Here is a 24,069-nt window from a genome sequence, read left to right on the forward strand (position 1 = left end):
ATAAGGCTCTAAAGTAATTCTCAGAACTACTACCACCCCTACCATGCAGCTCCCATTGCACAGCTGGGAGCCGTCCCAGGTCTCAGGGGTATATAACCCCACTTTATCAAGATACTCCACTTGCCCAGTGTAAGTGCCCTGTCTTAAAATTTCCTATTTGAAAAACAGTATTAATAATGTAAACATCAAGCCTGCAAGATTCCTGCAGAGCTCAGCTAAGAACAGTCAGTTAATTCACCATAAAATATTAGGTGTGTCAGTTACCAGTTAATCCATTTAAGCATGCTTTTTACTGAAACTGCTAAATACTAATTAAAAAGTCATGCAGTACCACACTGAATACTTTACAGAGGCTACTCAACTCTGATATCCAATTCTTTCAAATCAAAGCGCATCCTAAATTATTTTGTTTCTTAACTACACTTGAAGTCGGGGGGGGGAACTCAGAGGGCAGAAAGGTCACATACATAGACCTTAAGTACATGCAAGTTAAGTCAAACAAGCCATGGGCCAGAAGAGCAGCCATTCAGTGGTGTGACCTTCTTTCTGATTTCTCCAGTAAATAAGTACTCAGAAGGTTAGTTTTAATTTGCATGGCTGGTGTCAAAAAGGATTGAAAGTGACAAACCATGTCAGTTTAAATTTGAAACCTTTAAATTCGAGCTCTCTCATTGACTGCCAAAGTAAGTGTGCAAGTGAATTAGAAGTCAGCTTTAGACTAAATGTGATCATCGGTGAGTGGCTGCAGGCTAGAGTCATGCTTCAGAGCAGCTGAGCCTAGGGTGAAGTATGTATGATTATCTTCAGCTGCATTTCACAGCAGCCCTGTTAGCAGGACTGGAATACCTGATAAATCACTTCCCAGCCTTTTAAGAGACCAAGATTTGAATCTAACTGTTAAGTCCTATGATTTGGCCAATACAGTTTCACTGCAGTAAAAGCAAAGAGCCAACCATTACAAAAACAAAGTTCTGATGTGTTACTGAGCAAGGAAAGCTGAGACAAGGGGCAACCTCTGAAATACCTGTTCTTCACTCCCAATCTTATTACTTTACACACTGTTTTAAGAAAACAACTAGAACCGAAGTCAGCCTTCCCTGTCTTTATGGTGCTACCATCACACCACATCTGTTCCTCTTGCTGTCACTAAATTTCTCATCACATGGAGACTGCCAAATAACCAATTCCCCCTGCACACTTTCATAGACTGTTGTTTTGAAGTCTGATTACTAAAGACAACAGAAGAATTTCTTCTTCCTAGTTAACCTCTAAAGAAAGACAACTTAGTGACTTGCTGTCTGAAAAAATCTTTGTCTGAAGGGCAAATTACAGAACTATTTTATTCAAATTAATAGGATGCTCCAAGTAATCTTAAAACACAGATTTCTTCAGCTATATTTGCTTTACAAAACACCTATGACCTTCGTAAAGTATTTTGCCAGCCTCCAAGCGCAGGACACTTGAAATAAGTGTTGCTCATATGATTGAGACTACGATAAGAAGTGAAGGAGAGTTTGAGGTTATACAGCAACAGAGAACATGTAACAGCATTAGGGACTGGGAACGAGCAGCATCATGCACGTCTGTTCCATGCCATGAAACACCTGTCCTCAGAGGAAAGTGGATGATTCAGTAGCAAACTGATTATTTCTATCACAACATATGTATGTCACTTCACTACATATAATTGGGTACATATTACAATTATGAAAAATTAGAATTCTATTTGTGAAAAATTACAGAAAATCCTTGCTAAGCACCCAGAAGCCCTTACATACCAAGACAGATTTATTCAAAAATCACTAACATCTATGGAACCTTAATTGAGAAGTTCCTACTTCAAACATTTTTACAAAGCTGTCCCTTACCTGCTAAAAAAAATTCAGACGGTTATTATCCTCCACAATGCAGAAAGTCAGTACGCTTTTCCTCACACTCCATTCTCCCTGGTATTTAGGGAACTACTGGTCTATTTGATTATTGAACTCCTCCTCAAAATTTGACACAAAAATCAGCAAGCCGCTACTGATCACTACTAGACACGTGGCTCAGTAAAGTCATTCAATATACAGCTAACACATACAGACATCTACTGATAGGAAGGCTTGTTATTCCTGTACATCATCTTGTTGACAATTTAAAGGAAGCCTCATCAATTTATGACATTACCTCAAATTTCACAGTAGCTAAAATGAGCTTGTAAGGAAAAATTCCACAGGTACAGCCTACAGAACTAAAAGCTGTCTTTCAGCAATGGCACTGGTACTCATAAGGATTTCAGCTGCCCTAAGTTTGATTACAGGGTCCTCTCCACCTACACATTTAACATTACACAAATCAAAGAAGTGCCAGGCATCCATTTTAATGTCTCCACTGTTACAAAACATGTCTAGTATCAACATGGTTTTTTTACAGTTATCTTCTTCCATCTGCAGTTTCACATACTTTACCTAACGTTCACAAAGTGCTTGTCATAAATCAATACTACACATAGATGCAAAAGACAACAATGAAGATGAAGTACCTCTTCTTACAGATTTTCAATATTTTTACAGCATCACTCGTGAACTAAGTTATGACAATCATCACACTTGCACATTTATCAACATTTACATAAACCATAAATGCAAACAAAGTCAGCCTTTAAAACAAAGGTCTCAAAAAAGGTTAAAAGTAAAGCTACTCAGTGCCTTGCAATGATAAACACAAAGAAGTAACCTAATTTCAGAACAAGTATCACTTTCACATACAAAAATATTTTTCAGATTTTGCATAACGATGAGGACCTGCAAGTTGTAAATAGGAAAAATACACACATACTAAACTCTTGCTTCTTCACAGAACCTCATCTTTCCCAAGCTTCTTCAATTACAGAACTTATAATAATATAATAATTGGACATCATGTTCCAGTTCCCATTGTCTGTTACAAGCTGCAAATTAATCCTATTAACATGGTCACCTTACTACATATGCAAAATAAGTCTAACTTCCAATCTATAACACAGTTAATGGCTTACAGGTAAAAATATCCCCTTCTTAGGAAGGCTTAATGTTCAAGTGTACAAGTAAATCATCTTAATTAGAGCAAAGGATATAGTCTAGTCTCCTGCAAAAGATTCCTACTGTTCTAAAATTTAAGCAGCAGATGAATGTTTCAATGACTTCTTAAAGCAAAATTTAACAATAGGACTTATATTTGTGTCCCAAAGAGACAAGTCGTCAAATAGTTGAGCAGAGTTTTCAACAAGAAAAAAAAATCAACACTTCCATGTACCATGTAGGAACAACGAACAATACTGATCTTTGATTTTAATGCTTTCAAAATGCTTAAAACAAGGTTTTGTTAGGGCAAGAGGAGATGCTGTCACCTCTTAATTCTGAAATACAGATTAATAATACTGCCCAGGAAAGTATTCTTGCAGCATCCTAGTTATCACCACACTGTTCTTTTGCAACTGAAAGGCTACCCTGGAACTCAAAGCATGTCGAGCTCCACTTTTTTCCTGCATCATTTAAAATTATGTAATTTGTGTGTACCCAAATTATAATTTGTAATTATAAGCATAATATGCAAATGTGTCCACTTCCATTCGAGAACTACAATTAACAGATTTTGGAAGTCTAGACACAAGACTTTTCCCTAGAAATCAGTTTTCAACATGGTTAGAAATTTGTTAGTGATTTGGCTCTTTTGTCTCTTCCTTCAGCATCTTGGAAGGATTTACTAATTCAACCATACAATTCTTACAAATCAATCTTGAGTTTCTGAAGAAAGTTGGCTGATCTACAGGATTTCAGTTTAAGTAAATACAGATAGTAAATGTAATACTATTAAGGCATCAAAATGCTATTATATAATTAAGCTGGTTATTTTAAGCACTTAAACCTTTGCTAAGACATTCTCACACATACCTGGAAGAAGCCAAACTGAGAAACATGCTTCATTCTAAACTGAAAAGCTAAACAAAATTAGACAAGCCATTTCATTTGCCTGCTCACTGAACTATCATAGAAAGAATTGAGTGGACCTGATGAAGTACAAGCCAGCACTATTACATATACATTTTCACTAATATTTGCCTTCATTTAACTGCACAGAATTGTTAAAATTGTCAAAAAAAACCCAGCCACTGATAAAGTTAGTGTCATGACAGGATGGGTTTGTAAAACATCTCCTCTTACATTTCCTACTTGTATTATACAATCACTTCACCTTATTTGGTTCTTTGGTGAGTCTACAACTGCCTAAAATATCTATATTACATGGATATTATAGAAATTTGCATTTTAAACTACAGTTAACCAGTTGACAGTCACACTCCTTAATCCTTTTTAAGGATCTCTAACACATGAAATACTTCAGATTTCATGTAAGACTTCACTTTCAAAGTAAGCAAAAAATCTAGAGACATACTAGAATAAAGACATTGGATCCATGTCCATCTACATTCATTTTTTCACTGACAATATCACTTATTTTTGGAGCCGAAAGCAAGCATGCAGATACCAAGCATTACATCATAAAAGCAGGCAGAAGTTTGTCCTCTAATTTCTCATCTCACTGAGAACATCAAAAAACTATCATAGTCCCAAAAAGTCACAATTTTTATAACCGCCATACAGTCATATCTACCTCCATAAACGCTGTTTGTAAAATAGTAAATCACATACTTCTGTAACTTCCTCAAATAATTTACATATGCAAAAAAGATTCTTCCCTCACTAGCTGGAGAGGAACTTCACTAATTTGCAGCCTTAAATTCTCAGCCATCATACTAAATTTTAGCCAGTTTTTTTATTTACAGCAAATAATACAAGTATATATTTGTTAACATAATTCTCCTTCTCCCACTATCAACAGTGGTATTTTGACAAAGTTGGGAAAAATATGCAAAATACCAACCATCCAAGGACATGCAGCTACAAATCACATGGCATATGCATTCCACAGCTGAAACTGTGACAGCTACTCCTAACTCCAGAATATTTCAGACAATAGTTGATTCTCCTTCTGATTTACAGATGGGCATTCGCAGTCTATTACACATCAAAAACTACAACAATGCATTAAAAGAAGCCACATTGATTTAGACCTCTTCCTGTTATAGGAAGTAAAGTACACTAGCACAGCTTTGTAATCACTTCAATTGGAGCCAAAATCATTTTGGCTGTCATTAAGTTATATTAGAAAATCAGTTCCTAACTTATTTTACTTGACCATCCCAAGCACTGTATCAAGTGTTTTTCTCTCCAGAGCTGTACTTGGAGATCACCTGTCACTTATGCAATATTTCCAAATTTACATTAAATCATACTGCAAACTACATAGCATTACTTTTCTATTCAGTATAGTAACATTCAAACAAAGAGCTAGGACTTTAAAGGATTATCTGACATGTCAGATGCAGAAGGGGTAGGAATCACTTATTATCTGGAGTTATATAATTGCAAAAGAAAACACACTTTGCGTTTTTAAGAGATTCACCAAAACATATTCTTGGTTCCTTAATATTTTAGTTACAGAGCCAAAAGTTCCTAGAAAAGGACATAGGTTGTAGGCTCCTTTTTAGAAGGGCTCACACATATATAAACAATAAGCTAGTTACTGTTCAGAAACACATCAGCAGGGAAAAACAGAAAAACCTTCGGGGATTTTAGTCGACTTGAAGCCCAAGCAGAGCACCGAAGACCCAAACTGTCCTACACCACAATTCAACTTGGAATAATTTATAACTCAAGCAGCAAGCGACCGTGCCTTCGCTATTGCAAAAAAAAAACCCCACACCTATGAAAGAAGGAATTCGGGAAGGCAGCGCAGCGTTTGCTGTGGTTCGGGGGAGATGCTCTGCCTGCCAGAGGAGCAGCCCGCGAAGCCTCGCTGCCCGCCGGGGCGGCCGGCAAAGCGCTGCCCGGGCAGCGGCCGCCGTGCTGGGCAGAGCCCCCCGGCTCCTCCCCGCAGCCTCGCAAGGGGAGGGAGGGAGGCAGGAGCCGGTAAACACCGGCAGCCTGAACGCACACACAAAAAACCCAAGCACCAAGCGGTGCAAGACGAAGAGTAAACCCCCGACTGAGCATCCTCGGCGGCCGTCACTAACTCCGGCTCGTCCCCACCGCTCGTCCCCCCGGCGGGACGAAGCGGCGCCGCCGGCCCTCACCTTGGTTGACCAGCCGCAGGGCGTGGGTGAAGGACGGGTCCAGCGAGTCCTTCTCCGCCATCAGCTCGGGCAGATACTTCTCGTCCATGGCGGCGGCAGCGGCCTGGAGCTGCAGCGGGCCGAGTGCCCCCGCAGAGAAGGGGCCGGCGGCGGCGCGGGTCCGAGTCCCAGGCGGCGGTAAATCCTCGGAGGCAGCGCTTCCCCCTGGCCGCCTCCCGCCCGGGGCTGCGGGGACGCATCCAGAGGGAAGCGCCGCAAGCCTCCGGCCGGGAGCGGGGAGGGAAGGGGCGCGGGCCGGGGGGACGCCCCCCCACAGCGGGCAAGGGGCACCGAGAAATCCCTCTGCGGAGGCGCACGGGGTTGCGGGGAGGGAAGGGGGGGAGGGACGCGCCCCGGGAGCCGCTGACCCAGGCGGGACGGGCCCCCCAACCTCCGGCACACACACGCGCGAAGAAGAAAGGGGAGACCGTGAGGCGGCTGGCGCGGAGCGCAGATCCGCACCTCCAGCAGCACTGCACCGACTGAGCGGGCGAGCCCCTCCGCTCCAGCTTTAAATACCCCTCCCGAGGCCACGCCCCCAACCGTCCGTAATCCCCGCCCTCTTCCCGCCGAGCCCCGCCCCGGGCCGCTGCCCGGCTCCCCGACTCCTCCCAACGGGCGGTGATAGTACAGCCCCCTTCACTGTCGCCCCGCCTACTCAGGTGACGGCTCCTATTGGGCGGCGTGGCTTGTCAGTCAAGGGCGGGCCGCAGCTTCGGATTGGTGGCTGCTCTTGTCCTCCCCCGCCCGGGCGCGGGTGCGGCGCTGAGGTAACGCTCCCACAGCGGCTCCTGACGGGGAGCGGGCCGGGCGGCGGGGCGGGGGGCGGGGCTGCGAGGAGGCGAGGAGCGCGGTCTCCCGTTAAAACGCACGGCGGACTGTCTCCTGAGAGGAAAGCTGGTGCCGTCCCCCTCCGGGAGCCCCTCGGCGTACGAGCGCCCCATCGGCGCCCGGCGGGAGTGCCCGAAGGGAGAGCTGTAGCGAGGCGAGGGGCGAAGGGAGCCGCCCGGGGCGTCCCGCCTGCTGCCGGCCGCGCTCCGCTCCTGGGGACCCGCTCCTCGGGGTGCGAGAGGGGCTCGGGGGAGCCAGGGCAGCGTCCCGACCTTCCCTTCCACATCTCAAGGGGAGGGGGAACGAAGAAAGGCAAGATTTGTTTTTAAAGAAGGAGTAAAACCGCGATGTTAACTTCTTTTTCTCCCCCAAACAGCGGTACGCTATTTATCCAGCATTTTGTACAAAGCACTTCATAAATACTAGCCAGAAAATCTTATTTCCGCTGAATTACAAGTAAGCGGGTTGTGATTCAGTAGCAGCCTATTTTACAAGAAAGAGAAGGGAAGCTGAAGAGCCCTTGCTCAAGCCCATTTTCCTATTTTTTCAGTGGATACACTTGGTATATTAGATCATTATTCACTTTGATCTTTAGCTTTGAGGCTTTACATAGCTTCCTCATTAGACCTTAGGTGTTTCATCAATGAATCTTTGGTGACAAAAGCCCAAAGGAAGCGAGACCAACTATTCTCCTCTGTAACAGAGCACAAGGGCAAAACAGAGGAAAATTACTAAATCACTGAAGCCAAAATCATAATGCCAGAGTATCATTTTCCTCTCTCTCTCTGTTGTTTTTTTATTAAACAACATTTACTGGAAAAGCTGATAAGAAACTTTAAGTGCTAAGCTACAGTTAAAAAAAGACTGAAAATATTACCTCTGTGAATCGAATAATCACACGTTTACTTTTGTATTTCATGCAAAAAAAAAAGGGTTGCAATGTATCTTAGTCATATCCTTGCAAGATGGGGAGAAAAAAGCTCTGAAAAAAAGGCTAGCATGAGAAATCACTCACTCAAAGCTTGGAAGCAGAGGTTAAGGCTCCCTTCTCAGAATTACATGTGCTCTTTCACCCTTAAAAGAGAAGGACCATATATTAAGGTATCTTATTTCTTGTCGTATTTTACAGACTGGAATATCTCATAAAACAATGTCTGATATGTTACAGTGTGAAATAGACTTGATTTACATTCTCTCTACAACTGTTCCAAATAAATCTTGACCCAGGACTAACAGAAACGCATTCACAAAGTTATGATTTAAAAGTTCTGCATGGCATCAAGCTTGATGGATACAACTAAAACATACAAGCAACTAGAAGAAGTTAGATTACTATGAATGTTTTATTTCAACCTTCCATATACATCTTCTATGTAAAACTACTGAAATGCAGCCATCTGTTGTGAAACAGGCAGACACATGCAACTTTGACACAGAACAATATGTAGGAGTGTAATCTTTATTAAATGACCTGGAGCAAAATAATCCCTATCTTTGCCAGTAAAGCCAGAAACGTATTTAAAGTCCCTCTACAGCATACAAGACCTCAGACACAAAGGTAGCTATATTATTACAAATGGTGTAAAGCACAATGCACCCTTCTTGGAAAGAGTCATATTCTCCCTGGTAACTGATTAAATAAACATTCGATGTTTTAAGAAACCACAGTATTTCTTCTCAAATTATACCAATTCCCTCTGGCTTACAACAGAGAAAGACTTACTGGATTTCTGGAGACTTGTTTCTCACCAGGTCTATAATAATACAGGAATTATAAAATTATCCACTTTTTACCCTATTGTTCAAACTCAAACCTGCACATAACAAGTGCAGTATACTGTTTTCTCCAACGAAATTCACTAGGATGTAATAAAACAAAAGGAGGACAGAAAGGATGGGAAATTACGAGCCTCAGGCCATAGAAAGCAGCCTAGGATGTGGTTAGCTGGGAAAAGCCTGCTGAAAGTAGTTCTTACTCTCCAGGAAAGGCAGGAAACACCAACTTCTTAAGGACTGATTGCTTTCTTGCTACTGAAGTCTACAAAAAGCTTGAAAAGCAGCTTGATCAAGGAACTGCCCAGTCAGTATTAGCTTTACTATTCACAAATGTTTAAAAGTCTTGAGTCCAAACTTTTAAAATTCACAATTTAAATGTGTTTATCCCTACTCTCCAACAGTAAACTAACCTTTTTTCACACATGTCCACTCTGCTGTCTATATGCATGTGGTAGTCTCAGGAAGTTTGGTGGATAAACATCAATCAGGAACCAGTGTCAGAGTAACGTCCATTACTTCCCTTAAAGCACCTGTTGTCTGACTGGACGGTGTGTCTGCCTATTTATAAGCAAAAATTTTAGATGCCAAAATTAATATTCATACACAATAGAAACATTAGGATGTGTTAGTACCTTCACTCTCATGGGTGAGATTCACTTTCTTACTTCTTCTGCCTTTTGATGCAGCCAACGGGATGTCTGAGGACTACGTGTGAAGAGGCTGAAGCTGAGCTGCATCCTCTCTCTGGTATGTAGGTTCTGTAGAACTTACTGGAGTCACATTTTCCTTATTTGCTGCATCAGCATAGCAAGCAGTGTTTTCATCATTTAAGTCTTTGTTCCTAATATTCTAAGTACACCTAAATATTAGTAATTTTGCCTAAATTACTTTTCACTTATATTTTTATTTTGTATGACTAGTGTTATTCCATTTATTCAATGATCATATCGAGCAGACTGCTCTAATGTAGTTCTCACCTCTGATTTACCTCTGGGTTCCTGATTTAAAGCTCAGACCACAACAGACTGTTACGGAATCATTATTTAATTGAGACTTCAGCTCATTAAAATGCACACAGCTGAAGACCTATAGAAACAGGATCTATTTTGGGAAATAGTTTGTCACAAATACCACATCTAGTGACTATGTCCTTGACGTGACTCACCACAGTTCTGATTAGCATGTTGCTAAGTAGGTGCTGGCTTCCTTAGTATTCCAATATATCACTTGCCAATTTCTGTTAGGGACATGGAAATTACCATTGCACTCTTTTTTCCGATATTCCTGTGGCCATTTCTTTTTTTTTTTTTTTTAATACTTGCATTTGGGTTAAAGTATGAAAAAATAGCCAAGAGTATACTCTCATATCAAGACAACCATCATGAACTGTTTTCAAAAGCTGTGGATGCTTTCTTCTAAAAATGCATGGCTTTCTCTTTTATACCTTTTGCCCCATAGTTCAAAGGTTAGGCTATTTTTGTCCCTAATGAAACTTATTTCATTATCAGCTATGTTGAGGTTGTTTCTTTTAAAGGACTTGTTATATTGTTTTCATATAGTGACTACAAATGCGGTCGCAAATAATTTATATGCCTTTTTTTTCCTAATACAAGATACTTTCTTCCCGCAAACATGCACCTGTTCATCCAAGTCTTCCATTTGTTTTACACCTTGTTTTATGGTATTAAATATCAGAAATGGGCTGCAGGAACCTCATGAATTTCAATCAGAGGAAGTGGAAAGTCCTGCACCCGGGTAAGAATAACCCCAGGCAGCAGGATGTGCTGGGGGCCACCCAGCTGAAAAACAGCTTGGCAGAAAAGGACCTGATAGTCTTTGTGGACACCAAGGTGAACATGAGCCAGCAGCATGCCCTTGCTGCAAAGAGGGCTAATGGTGTCCTGGGCTGCGTTAGGAGGAGTGTTGCTGGCAGGTTGATCCTTATCCTCTGCTTCATTCAGGTGAGGCCACACCCGGAGAGCTGTATCCAGTATCCAGTATCCAGCTCCCCAGTACAAGACAGACAGACACGGACATACTGGATAGAGTTCAACAAAGGGCCATGAAGATGATGAAGGGTCTGGTGCATCTCTCCTATGAGGAAGGGCTGAGAGAGCTGGGACTGTTCAGCCTGGAGAAGAGAAAGCTCAGGGGGATCTTATTCATGTCTATAAATACCTGAAGGGAGGGCGCAAAGAAGATGGGGCCAGGCTCATTTCAATGCTGCCCAGTGACAGGACATGATGCATCAGGGCACAAACCGAAATGCAGGAGGTTCCCTCTGAACATCAGGAAACACTTTTTTTACTGTGAGAGTGACCGACCACTGGCACAGGTTGCCCAGGGAGGTTGTGGAGTCTTCCTCCTTGAAGATGTTCAAAAGCCATCTGGACATGGTCCTGGGCAACTGGCTCTAGGTGGCTCTGCTTGAGCAGGGGGGTTGGACCACATTCTGTGTTGTACAAAAGATATGCAAAGAAGATTTTTTTAACAATTATATGCCTCATTCAAGTTGTACATTTGTATTTTTTATATTGTGTTATAGAGTCAGCACTGAAATAGCCAAAGGTTTATCAAGATTTTCGTTGAATCTGAACTGATTATGTTTAGTTTCTACTGTTCATTTGTACCCACATGTGTGATGGAAAAAAATTTATAGTATCCACAAGTGACTACTATTCTGATAGCCATGATTTTACATTAATGAAGGGCTACTCTTAACTTCTCCTTGTTATGTATTGGCCTACAGTGTGTTTCCTTGAATGAGCTAAAATCCTACAGCAGAACAAGTAAATGACTAAATCTTTCATGTTATGCAAAACATAATCTGTGAAATCATTCAGACTGTGATCCCAATACCATTTTCATCTTTCCCTCCCCAATTGCTGTAGATTTCTGCCAGTCTTAGTCATCATCTTCATTATGTTCTTCAGCTCTTGTAAGAAGAAAATATTTTTACTTGCTTTAAGCACTAGCTGTGGAGAGTTAGATACATCTCTATTCCTTAGACATAACCAAAATGATTAACACCAGCTTTCCATCAAGTATAATTGAATTTTAGATGGCATCTCCTTCTATCTTTTGCCTGTGACATTAGGATTTTGCCATAATCTTTTGTTGTTATTGTTGTTTTAGTATAGTATCAATAGTGGCTAATTCCAAATAGTCCTTGTAGTATATCATTGCACCTTCCTTAAAAATCTCCTGTGCAACAGTCATCATAAAAAGTGTTTTCTTGAACCGCCATCTTTCAGAAAGGTGAGAAGTGGGTTGCTATACTCTGCCTGGCCTGAACTCGTGGTATCCAGGTAGAACACACAGTATGTAGCATGTATGAGACCTGGAGAGCAAAAAAATTACGTCATCTGTAGCAGGTAAATTTTATCGTTCCACCTTATTGTCCTTTTTAGGTCTTAAAAGCTAACACACTGTATCAGAACAGTCTCTTCAGTTTCTAGTGCAGTAATTGAGGCAATGCATTGCAGTGAGTTCACCACCTTTTATCATTATATTCATTTATGCCATGATCCAAAGGGCTTTATTCTTTCCTTTAGGCATTATTGCTAATGACAATTGTAACAGTGCACATAGTCCTGGAACTGCCTGCACATACGATCACATGATGTGCCTGTAGGCATCATGACACACTTTATTTTCTCTGCTCTGAAGTATTTTGTAAGTTTAAAATAGTCTTTTCTAATTTTGTTTTAAATAAGGTGCAATGATTTTAAAGCTCTCTGTCTCAGTATTGACTTTGTACATGTATTTATTAAAAATCTAGATTTTGACATTTTCCTTTATATACTTGCTAATACTCACTTCATATAGTTCTAATGCTGCAAAATATATCAATATTATCATGGTGAAAAGACTTTTTTTGTATATTCTTTTTCTCTTGTGTCGTATTTGGTTATAAATACTTTCTCACTACTCCTTTTTTGATCCTGTACTGTAGTGATAAAGGAATGTTACACAATTGCTAAATTCCTCTGCTAGGAGCTTTTGCAAAATCGTGTGCTCTTTATTTTCCTATTTTCCTGCGTAGTATGCTTATAAAAGGTGTTTGCTTTGTGTACTTTGTGACTGTCTTCTCTAGTGCTGGACAGTCAGCATGCATTACAAACCTTGATGCATCTGGTCCTCCCACATACCTCTTTTATTGCTCTGAACGTGGGCGATGCCATATCCATTGCACCTTTATCTTTGTTATACCTGTCTTTCTCCTGGTTGCACCTCTTTTAGCACATTCTGTTGTGTGCTAATGTATGTTCTCTTTTGTTCTTAGGACAGCTTTTTCCAGTGTGAAATTGTTTGTTACTAATTTTTTCTCTTATATTCAGTCCCATTAAAGCCTGTCTTTCACAGATTGTTTTTCCTAACTACCAAGGCCTCATCAGCCATAACTTATCAGTTGTCTTAGTAAGACCTTGATGTGTCTCACAACATTTATCTTTGTGTGGTGATGTTTTCTTTAAAAAGAAACAGAACTCAATCCAGAATGATAATCTGTGTTTTCCTGTCTGCTTGTATGAGTTTACTGGATACCTGGGCTTTGAAAATAACCCTGCCTTTTTCCTTGTTACCTAGTGGAACGAGTGGCTATTCAGGGTGAAGAATATTATCTACTCCAACCCTGAAAGACATCTGCTGCATTAATATCCTCTATATACCACTATTTTCTGCAACACTTCTTTTCTGATCTACCCATGGCCCATTTCTTTCATTATTCTGCACGAAAACTGTAGATGGTTTCTTTTTTTCTGATAATATATCAGAAAATATCATTGTTCAGACTGCTCAGATCCTCAGAGAGCTAGGGTAAACTAAAATTATTATATAATAGAGGCTGTTTGGTGATGGTAGTTTATTGCATTTGCTTTTAAACAAAGTTAACCCAGACACAGCAATCATGAAGCAGTCTTATAAAAAGCATTTCTTAAGCTTCTCTTAAGGCGGGATAACAGCAAAATGTCAATTTTTCTTTTGGAAAAAAATTCTTGTTTAAAATGCTGGAAGATGGGGGTTTTTAGGCCAGGGGCTCACCTGCACCAGCTACTTCTACGAGAATTAGCCAGAGCATACTTCATGAAAACTTTGCAGACTGTGACGAGACCAAACTACACACAAAAATAATAACGCTTCTAAGTGACGCTCAAGAGTCTGCATATCTGAAGTGAGATTAGAAAGCAAAGCAGCAGCTGTAGGAGATTCCCAAAGGAACTGTTGGAAAAAAAAGCATAAAGCACTCCAACCCGTTCATCTTCTGTATAGGAATGGAAGCATGCTCCTTCTGCACCTTCTACAGGTAACAGATGAAAGAGGATGAACTTGCCATGAAAGACAGCAAGACTCAGCTCCTGCTCAAAGTATACAGGCAAATCAGTACGTGAAACACTGATTTTATAAGTGCTCCCACTCTGCCAAGCATATATCCTACAACGGAAGGATCAAGCAGATCAAAATGTTCTCAGTATCCTATGTTCTTGGTATCTTTTGTGATGCAGAGAGATAACGGACAGAAAGAAAATCATCAAACAGTTGCCATCAGAGATTCACTCAGCTCACTAGCAATTGCTGTAAAGGCTAGCTTGTTTTTATGTCTAGCTCCAAATAATGTCATTTGCACTTTTAACACAAAGTAGTTCTGTTCTCTAAGGCCCAGTGCTTTCAAGGCGCCTATCAATACCAGCTCCACACTGAAATGTTGATGTAAGTGTTACATATGTATCTCATTGTTTAATTTTGTAATATCACAAAGCAGGTAGCAAATACATGGAAAACAATTTTTTTGTAAAAGATTTCAGGTGTGTATATATTGATAATTACTAGTAATAGAAAAAGTGTACCTATGGTGGCAAGGCAGAGTTGTGTCAGACACTATATTTATGAATTTTGCCTCACAAGAAAATCAGTCTTTAAATCTGTCACATAAGTTTAAATTCAGCTTTAATGGAACTTCTAATCATTGTGTTTTGGTCTTATATTTTGAAATAAAATGTTTCCTTACTTAAACTTAACTTTCTCTAAATTTTTGCAATAAGCAGACTAAGTATTTTCTCTTTAACTTTAGCATTTCTTGCTTTAGACAGTAAATAGACTAGGTAATTTCCATTTCAGTAACAGTCTGATTTCATTTTCAGGTTTTCTTTTATATCAGACAAGAACTGAAATTTAAAGTGCTTGCTCTGCAATATGATACTGCATTAGAACAGTAATCTTGAGTTCTTTGTAATAATTATATATTCCATAAAAAATATATGAAATATATAGCCATATATTTATTTCTCTATTTAAGATAAAGTAGTCTGGATGGAAGCATTGATTAAAACCGTTTATCAAGATTCCTCCTCCAATTAATTGTCTCACTGTAGGAGGAAAACAATATTTGTATCATGCATTGTTTAAATGCTGAGTGGTCAGCGCATCAGGTAGCATTACATGGAGATAAGGGGAGAGAGAGTTACTACAACAGTTGTCACAACCCCTCATGTTAGTTTTACAGTTATAAGGTGGTATCTTGTTAGTGGTCTTACAGCCTTCTTTACTGCGTGCAGTTTTATGAGTGTTTAAAGAGGTTAGGTAATTTCAAAATTTTACCTTAAGAGATGAAAACAGTTTTACCTGCCCCGTTTAAAAAAAAAAAAAATCCAGAAGGATGGTTATAATTGCAAAGAGTGTATTGGAATTTTTATGGTGTAACAAGAAAAAAAATCTACAAAAGTATCAAAACTAGTTACATTTTAAAAAAATATCTGAGCACTAATAAATCCCAGGGGAAAGCACTCTGGGAATACAGTCTGGCAGTTGTATATTAGGAGACTGGCTTTTGAGACTTAAAGAGCAATTCTAGAGGTTGTCCCAGATTTGTGAGTCCTAAATGTGTTGTGGAAACAAGACAGAACACAGAATAGAGCAATATAAGAAGAGCTGAGAGAACTGTTGCTTTGGGGGATGGTAAAAAGAAATGTGGCTGTGAGAAGAAAAAGAGAAGTCACTGGGAAAAAAAAATAACCTGTTTCTACGAAGTATGCCTGAGAATTCAGTGGGTGAGAATGATCCGGTTTCAGATTTTTAATTTAGAACTCAATTGGGAAACAATAGTCCTGACCATATGTTCACAAATATCACAGCACTTCTGTCCACATATTAAGTTTTAGCAAAATGAGGGAAAGTAAGAAGCAGGACTATTTCATTATAGATCAGAGTATAAAATGAAATGTTAAGACAAAAATATGCCTTTGCTTTCCTGCTAAAAGATTTTAATTAAATGTAGTTTCCTTCCCTCACCCAATAATTTTCCTTAATAATTTGGAATATTGACTTAATGCAGATCTGTGACTTAAACTGAGAAATATATTTTTGTCAAAAACAAGTTACTAAAAATCAATAGGTTGCATTTTATTGATACACTGTCTTATTTTGGCAGTGAACAGCCATGAAGGTAAGCTTGGGTAAGAAATGCTTAGTAAGGCTTAAAATGTATCCAAGCACACATTTCCGTAAAAATAATACATCAATGGGCTAATACCTCAACTCTGTGTCTTATTCACAGGCCTCTAGACAGATTTTATTTTTTTTTTAAATTAGTGGAGAATTAGAACATAATACTTCCCAAGGAAACCACTTCTGTTTTCTTAAGGAAACTGTTAAGTTTTATTGACTTTTGAAGAGTTTACCTCTTATAGAGTTCAAGGAAAAGTGCAATGCTTGAAAATTAGGATATGAATGGGTCTTTTAAATTACCTTGAGGGGCTAAGAATATCTTTATAGCATTAGTAGTTAGTAATTGATGCATTCATCCTAAATCTCAACTTTGCTGCTGCAGCAAGTCCTGAAAATTAGCATAACAATCCTAAAGAACAAATGGGTCCCTAGCTGTAAGTTTCTCAGCTACTGATTTTTTCATTCATTACTGTGATTTTTTTTTCTGGTGTTTTGCCACAGATCTTTTGTTCACATGATAGAATATGCAGTTAAAATTATCTCATTTTGTATTTGTTTTTCAATAAACAGAATGTGTTACACAAATGTGCCATATTCTTGGTTGTATTATAAAACAAATACAATGTTCTAAATGACACAAATAATTAGATTTTTAATATTCATTATTGTATTCTTCTTTTTTTTGCTTCATGATGGCCTATATTATAGCTATAAGGATAATAACGTGATCTCTTATGTTTTATATTGCATTAGATTTCCACAGCAGTTAGGAAGCAATCCTAAAAATATCCAATCCTAAGTATACCCAGATAACATTTCTATTTCATTTTTTTATATCACATAAATAGAACAGCTATAATTTTATACTAGTAACAGATCTAATTTGAGTAAAAACACTTCAGGTAGGCTGGGACAAATTAAAACATAAAAGTGGGAATGTGTGAAAGAAACATATGCTTTCATTTCAAGATTTATGGTATTTAGCTACAGCAGTGTTAAAGTCTTGCTGTTTTTTCATATGGAAGAAAATGCAAATATTCACATTTCCTTAACACAACAGGCCAGTGGTCAACTGCAGCTTTATAAAAGATTCCTTTGGCAGATGCTGTTGCCGTCTTCATGCAGGAAAAAAATCAACATGAATTTTCTTTCTTGACGATACAGTCTTACAGTGAGCTGCGTGATACAGAACCGAAGAAAAACAGAGTGGAACAGACCCCACAAGGTCATCTAATCCAACAGTTTGCCCAGGGAAAGAGTCCAGGAGACACTAATATCTGCTGAACTGCCTTGCCAGAAAATTGGATACAATGCCTCCGGTAAGGGCCTCTTCTTATACCTACAGACATCTCCTTTGATGTAAAGCATTATGGGATGCAAGTGCACCAGTACAGAGCTCACTGTAGGACTTGAGCTTTTGCCCTAAAGCTGTAAGACAATGTATATAACGTTTATCCCACTTGTTCAGGTTATGCAGGCTGCTCTTAATGCATCCTGCATCTTGTTTGTTAATATTCACCCACCCTAAAGAATGTGAATATGTTACGCTTTTAGAATCTAAGTCTCTACACAAGTGCCTAGTTACCCTTTCTTATATTAAACTTAAGATAAAAACTTAACTTTACCCTTCACGATACTATTTTCCATGGTATGAACTCTTTTTCAAGTTAATTCAGGGCTCATAGAAAATGCTGAATTGACACTACCATTATCTATTTACATATGGAATGCGTAAAACGCACATGAAAGAGTCCACGTGTTTTCCACACCACTCTTCTAACGTTTCAGTCTTCAACAGTTATGAAAATAGTACTAGCAATACTATCTCCCAATTAACCCCCTTTTAGCTGAAAAGGTTAATGACTAGTCTATTTTTTTATTTAAAACCTACTGCAATAAAATTGCTGCAGATTAATGGTCTTTTGTGTTTCACTAAATGTAAAGGCCAGAGGAGGACACTTGTGAAAGGTTAACATAGAAATTATGTGCTTTTGAAAAATAAATTCTGAATAAAATCTTCATAATTTAAATGTTAATGCTTCAGTCATTTTAGTTAGATTGCTAGGCACTGCAATATGGGATGGGTGAAGTTCAGAAAACAATATTCAATCTCAAAATTGCTCCAAATGGAAAGGACTCAGAAAATAGATGTGGAGAGTATTATTACTACAGTAGTGGTAAGACAAAAGATCTGAATTCAATAAAAAAACTGAAAGGAAGTCAAAAGCTGTGTGCTTGTCTAATTTTTCTTTTCTATTGGAAACTTAAAGGAATTTGGTATCAGATGAGAAAAGCAAACACTGTAAGTTGAGAAACAAGTAAGTTGTTTTCTTCTTAAAGTATGAAATTGAAGTCTGCTGGCTATTTGTGGCCCTAATGTTACAGGATGATTCATCCATATCAAGGAGCTTAAAAGATCTGGACTTATGGCATTTCATTGCTATGACTGTCCTGAGATTGAGAGGACTAATATTTGTGTCCTTCCAAAGAAGAAAAATATTCAACTATGTAAGTTATTCTTAATAAAAATAAGAAAATTAAGTCGACACATTCATTTCAAAGACATTACATTTAGTATGTAATTTCAAAAGCGTATAAGACACAGGAAGAAAAAAGAATAAATTATAAGCTAATTTAGTGTTCATATAATCTTTATTGCAGCTAGCTTTTTCTTACACTGAGCTCTCAACTTTTGTTTTCTTTCAGGGTTTTTTGTTTTGTTTTTGTTTTTGTTTTGGAGTTTCTATTAAAGAAAAGAAGCCCACACATCATTTTATTCTGATTACTTTCATCCAGATCTGCTGATACAGCAAAGAGTCTTTACTGGAGTAGTTTCTGACCTGATTTTAAAAAAGCCATCAACCTCCACCCTTAAAAACCACAAAACCCTAAAGCCTCACACACAACTAGTGATATTTGTAACATGTTTCTTTATCCAAACTGAGAAAGAAGCAGCCCTGGAATTCTTAATCCGTTTCTGATCCTCCAGAGCCTTAGAAACAACCCACCAAAAAGGGGATTGGCTTTAACATTAAAATTTTGAAACAAATAAATGTTAACATGCATTAAAAATGTGAAAATTCACATTATCTCGTATTAACAAATCCTTTGTGGTTTTCAAGATTTTTTAAGGCCCCCAAAATGGAAGCTCTCAATATAGCCCTAGATGTTTCCTGTGCTACATGTCATTTAACACGTCCTGTGGAGAGGGAATTCTTAGAAAATTTTGTTCCCCCTTCAGCTTTTGTTATAAGGAAATTAGTTGTAATGTACAATGGTGCACAGGTGCAACAGTAGAGTAAGCTGAGGCAAGATAAGCTCCCTATAAAAAATTAATCTTTTGTCTTTGTTTACAAATACCTGCAAACCCTGAGTTGAGAACAACTCTACAATACCAGTTGTAGTGGCTGATTCAACTGGGTCTTAAAATCCAGTCCCTGACAAAGGTTCAAGAAGAAGGTTTCCTGTTATATGGGTTTTGAGAGCTATTGAAAAATAACTGCTTTGCAAAACAGTCTGGGAAATGTAGTTCTACTGCAAGGGATTATTTTGGTAATTAAAGCTTACTAACACACTGGGAAAAGGGGATGAAGAGCTGGTAGTGTTTGATAAAACTGTATCTTACAGTTAAAGACAGCATGGCAGTAGCAGGAGAAGGTTAGGGTGTAATAAGGGTCCATAACCTTGTTTGTGCTACGTTTGGTCTAGGTTTTCTGGTGGTTTTAGAGCCTGAGTTTTGATTTCTTTCAGTAAAGAAACCAGATGCTTTTTATGAGCATAATGTAGGACCGTTTGGTTTGGGTTTCATTATTTGCTTCATAATAGGGTCTGTGAGCAACACGCAATAAATCATCTGTTGAAATCTGTTACAATAGGTTTTTCGTAATAGTAGTAGTTGAAATCCTGATTTTTATTACATTATTTCAATATTCAAAGGGCTGATATAGCTTTTGCCTAGTTTTTCTTTTTTTTTTTCTGTAGGAATTGAAGTTCTTCACCAAGCTTTTCATGTCCTGACAATATTTAACGACATTATGGTGCTTTGGTAACCTCTTTAAAATACAGAAAACAAGCTAGCATGAGAGCAGATGAAAATAACTACCAATATAACTGGTAATAGCTACGATCCCATTGTGCCAAAGGTTATGCAGGTGTTTAACTTCAAACATATATGCAGACCTCTTATGATGGCCTCTAATGAGCACATTTATAATGGGGACAGGGAACCACAGAAACCTTAGCCAAAATGAGCCTTCTGCATCTTCTTACTTTTTCTAGATTTTGTAAGTCTGTGGAGTACTATAATCTGCTTCAGTGAGCAAAGATATCCTCCAAGAACAGCTTCTCTGCCTAGCTGTTTTCTATGGCAATACTTCAGTGAAGTTGGACTCCTTCAGTACTAGCAACTTACAGTAAAATTGCCTCACACCACCACTAAAGACAGATGGATAAAGAACTGCAGTGATTTTTTGCAATGGTTATTTTTTAGGTGGCTGGTCCCAAGAAATGGAAGCCAAAGCCAGCTATGTGATTTCTATGCAATTCTGTGGGGAGAACTAATTCCCTTGGGGAGACAATCTGAAGACCGTCAGATTCATTAAGGAATTGCTAGTACCTCAGCAGTTACCAGAGGAAAATTCTGAGCATGGGAAAAGTCCAATTTTTGTGTCCCCGCTAGTTTAGGCACCACAGTCAGTTCTGCAAGGGAGATGCTGCACAGCCTCCTCAGAGTCCGGAGTCAAAACCAGTTCATGGGGGAAGATGCCTAATCTGAAAGAATGGCAAAAATCTTGTGCTAAAAACATTGTGATGCCCTCCTTGTAGAAAATATCCTACTGGTTTTAACACTTCATCAGAAATGCTTTTACACTAGTGCCTAATGCCTTGACTTAAGAGTGTGGAGTCCTGGAGTCTCGACTTCCCCTCAAGATTGTTTCTTTTTTAAATCCATTGACTGCTGAATGCAAAGCATAGTAGCCTGTAGGTACATTCAAAGTGTTCCCCTGTGTTGAAAAGGAGGAAAGATTCATATGGCAGGAGGAGAAAGGATATGAAAGAGTGAACTACTAACTGACTAAAGTAGCTTTCTGAGAGGCGAGAATCTTCCCAAGGCACACAAGTCAGTTCTCAAGAGTTTCTGGGTGAGTATTGCAACTACTGGGCTACTATAATCATAGATACTGCTGCAGCTGGGTTCTTGTAAAGAAAGAAGCTACAAGTGCATTTTGGCGGCATTTGTTCTTTTGAGTATGTGTCCCCACCGTTCTCAGAAGACATCTTCCAGACCCGATGTCTTGAGTGTTAGGCATTGCTCTACGTATTTTCTGGATCCTGACAGAGTTCGTGCTTGAGGCTATTGGGGGAAGAAGGCAGAACTGCACCTGCTTGAAAAAAAAAATTGCCAGATTTGTGTACAGAATGGAGTTACCATAAAAATATCCTCAGGTTGTTTTTTTATATGCACTTTTCTTTTTAATTGTGCATGACTATTCCTAAATCCTACCACTAATTTAGTTATAAAATTAACTTAAAAACCTAGCGAATCCATTTTCTAAGTATATAAGGAATGCAAAAAATCTCACAATCAGTTCTGCAGGAATGTAAACTTTCCTATACTGTTTGCTCTGCAGATGGAAAGATGCAGAGAGACAGCAACTTACACCGTATCTCAGCATCTTCAAATTAATAATGTCTCTTTTATTTTGGGGAGGGGGGGGATAAAATGTTGGGGTTGAGATAAGCATTTGTATTGATAAAAACACATAAATAAACAGGAAAAGCATTTACAGAGAAGTCTTCAGAGCCCTGGTTATTACAACAGAAATTCCACAGCATGAAAACTGACAATAAACAATCTGTGTGCATAATTCATTTTATTTGAGGGAAGACGTGAGGAAAAAGCAATGTACTGAAAAGTACTTTTGTTTTTGTTAAACTAAGGGAACCCCTTGGGATGCCTCCCCCCATTTATCAATTCCCTTTGAGAAGTAAGCAAAGCTCTATAAACCTCTGTATATATGTGCATTTGTAGTGTCTCCAGAACAACAGAATATCATCATATTAGGGTTTTGAAACAACTACATTTCTTCATTGTTCTTGTGTTGCCTTTCACCAGTTAAAAATACTCATCTGCTTGATTTATAGTGCATAACTAGGTACATGGTCTAGTTATGCATTCTAGTTTTCACCACCGTTTTTGTTTTGCCCTTTTCCATAAAAACCATATAAATCCAATAACTCTCCAAAGAGTAAATTTTAAAACAAATATCTTCTGAGCCTATCTTTTAGCTCTACAGCTACTGCATTATCAAAATGGAGGAAATGGACAGCAACTTCCAGACAGTAAAGGTAAGTAAGTGCATATTTTCTCATTTTTATATGGAAAAAATTATATTTCTGTACCTTGGTAAAAGCAAGCAAAGGCTTAGTTAGTTTTAAGGTAATTTTCAGGAATTATGTGTGTCATGGTTTAACCCCAGTCGGCAACTAAGCACCACACAGCTGCTTGCTCAATCCCCCCCGGTGGGATGGAGGAGAGAATTGGAAGAGTAAAAGTAAGAAAACTCATGGGCTGAGATAAAGAAAGACAGCTTAATAGGTAAAACAAAAGCCGCGCATGCAAGCAAAGCAAAACAAGGAATGCACTCACTGCTTCCCATCGGCAGGCAGGTGTTCAGCCATCTCCAGGAAAGCAGGGCTCCATCACACGTAATGGTTACTTGGGAAGACAAACGCCATCACTCTGAACGTCCCCCCCTTCCTTCTCCTTCCCCCAGCTTTATATGCTGAGCATGACGTCATATGGCACGGAATATCCCTTTGGTCAGTTGGGGTCAGCTGTCCCGGCTGTGTCCCCTCCCAGATCCCTGTGTACCCCCAGCCTACTCGCTGGAAGGGTGGTGTGAGAAGCAGAAAAGGCCTTGACTCTGTGTAAGCACTGCTCAGCAATAACAAAAACATCCCTGTGTTATCAAGACTGTTTTCAGCACAAATCCAAAACATAGCCCCAAACTAACTTCTATGAAGAAAATATTAACTCTGTCCCAGCCAAACCAGCACATGCATCTGATTTTCTTTTCACTGGTGCAAATCAGAAACAAAATTTCACTGTGGATGAAATTAGACTAATGTTAGCAGTTAAATAGATCAGGACAAATGCTGTCATTCCTATTTCTTAAAAAATATCTATCCAAAATAAGGATTATAATTAATTATAGATGAAAGACCTTCTACCAAGTCATGACATTGTACAGAATATTACTAAGTTATTAATTATGATTATTACTCTGTACAGCTGCAAGAGGATTGTAATTCACAATCAATCAACAGTTGTATATAGGTTTCCACTCCCACCAACTTGTAGAAACAATATGGTTCTTTAGGGCAAAAGAAAAAAAGAACCAAGAATACTCAGTCCTGCACAAATTCATGTTCCTAATAATGAAAGTAGGTGAGTTTCAGATGGTCAAATTCCAGATTTCTCTGGAACTGTCTCCCCTGGATGGCTTAATTTGTAGGAACCACATTGGAAATATAATCTGCTATATGCTCTCTAATGAGCTACTGGGTGCAACTGGTTCAAGCAACCTGTTCTGGTCGCCCGTAACACCAGAAGTCTGAGGCTAAGTGAAAAACTAAGTTGTTTAATAACATCAGTGAAACTACTTCCTACCTGCAGGTTACCTCTGACATCAAGGTTGGAAATGGCAACTTTTAAAAATGAACTTTCTCTGTAATATTATTAACTCTCATTAATAAAGGAATGAAAACACACACCCGTGTCATCACAAGTTCATGAGTGCACTCTTTCAGGCTCTCAGCAC

General features: G+C 38.9%; 1 protein-coding gene across 5 annotated transcripts in view; it reads right to left on the bottom strand.

Moving 5' to 3' along the window:
- KHDRBS3 (KH RNA binding domain containing, signal transduction associated 3) overlaps positions 1 to 22,985 on the bottom strand; it is a 113,837-nt gene extending 90,852 nt beyond the window's left edge. For 4 of the 5 annotated variants that reach the window (XR_015701369.1, XM_087744192.1, XM_087744081.1 and 1 more), the window contains exon 1: positions 6,158 to 6,669. Coding sequence is in view for 4 of the 5 variants with exons in the window: in XM_087744192.1 (XP_087600318.1) it covers positions 6,158 to 6,245 (88 nt within the window). In the remaining variant the exon portion in view is untranslated. Of the gene's footprint in view, positions 1 to 6,157; positions 6,670 to 22,895 lie in introns of those variants that run through there. The other variant, XM_087744267.1, reaches the window with a different exon arrangement.
- Between the last annotated feature and the right edge of the window lie 1,084 nt (positions 22,986 to 24,069).

Source organism: Nipponia nippon, unplaced genomic scaffold (genome assembly GCF_047370975.1).
Source record: "Nipponia nippon isolate SJK-2023a ecotype South Korea unplaced genomic scaffold, ASM4737097v1 scaffold_1, whole genome shotgun sequence".
Classification (NCBI taxonomy): Eukaryota; Metazoa; Chordata; class Aves; order Pelecaniformes; family Threskiornithidae; genus Nipponia; species Nipponia nippon.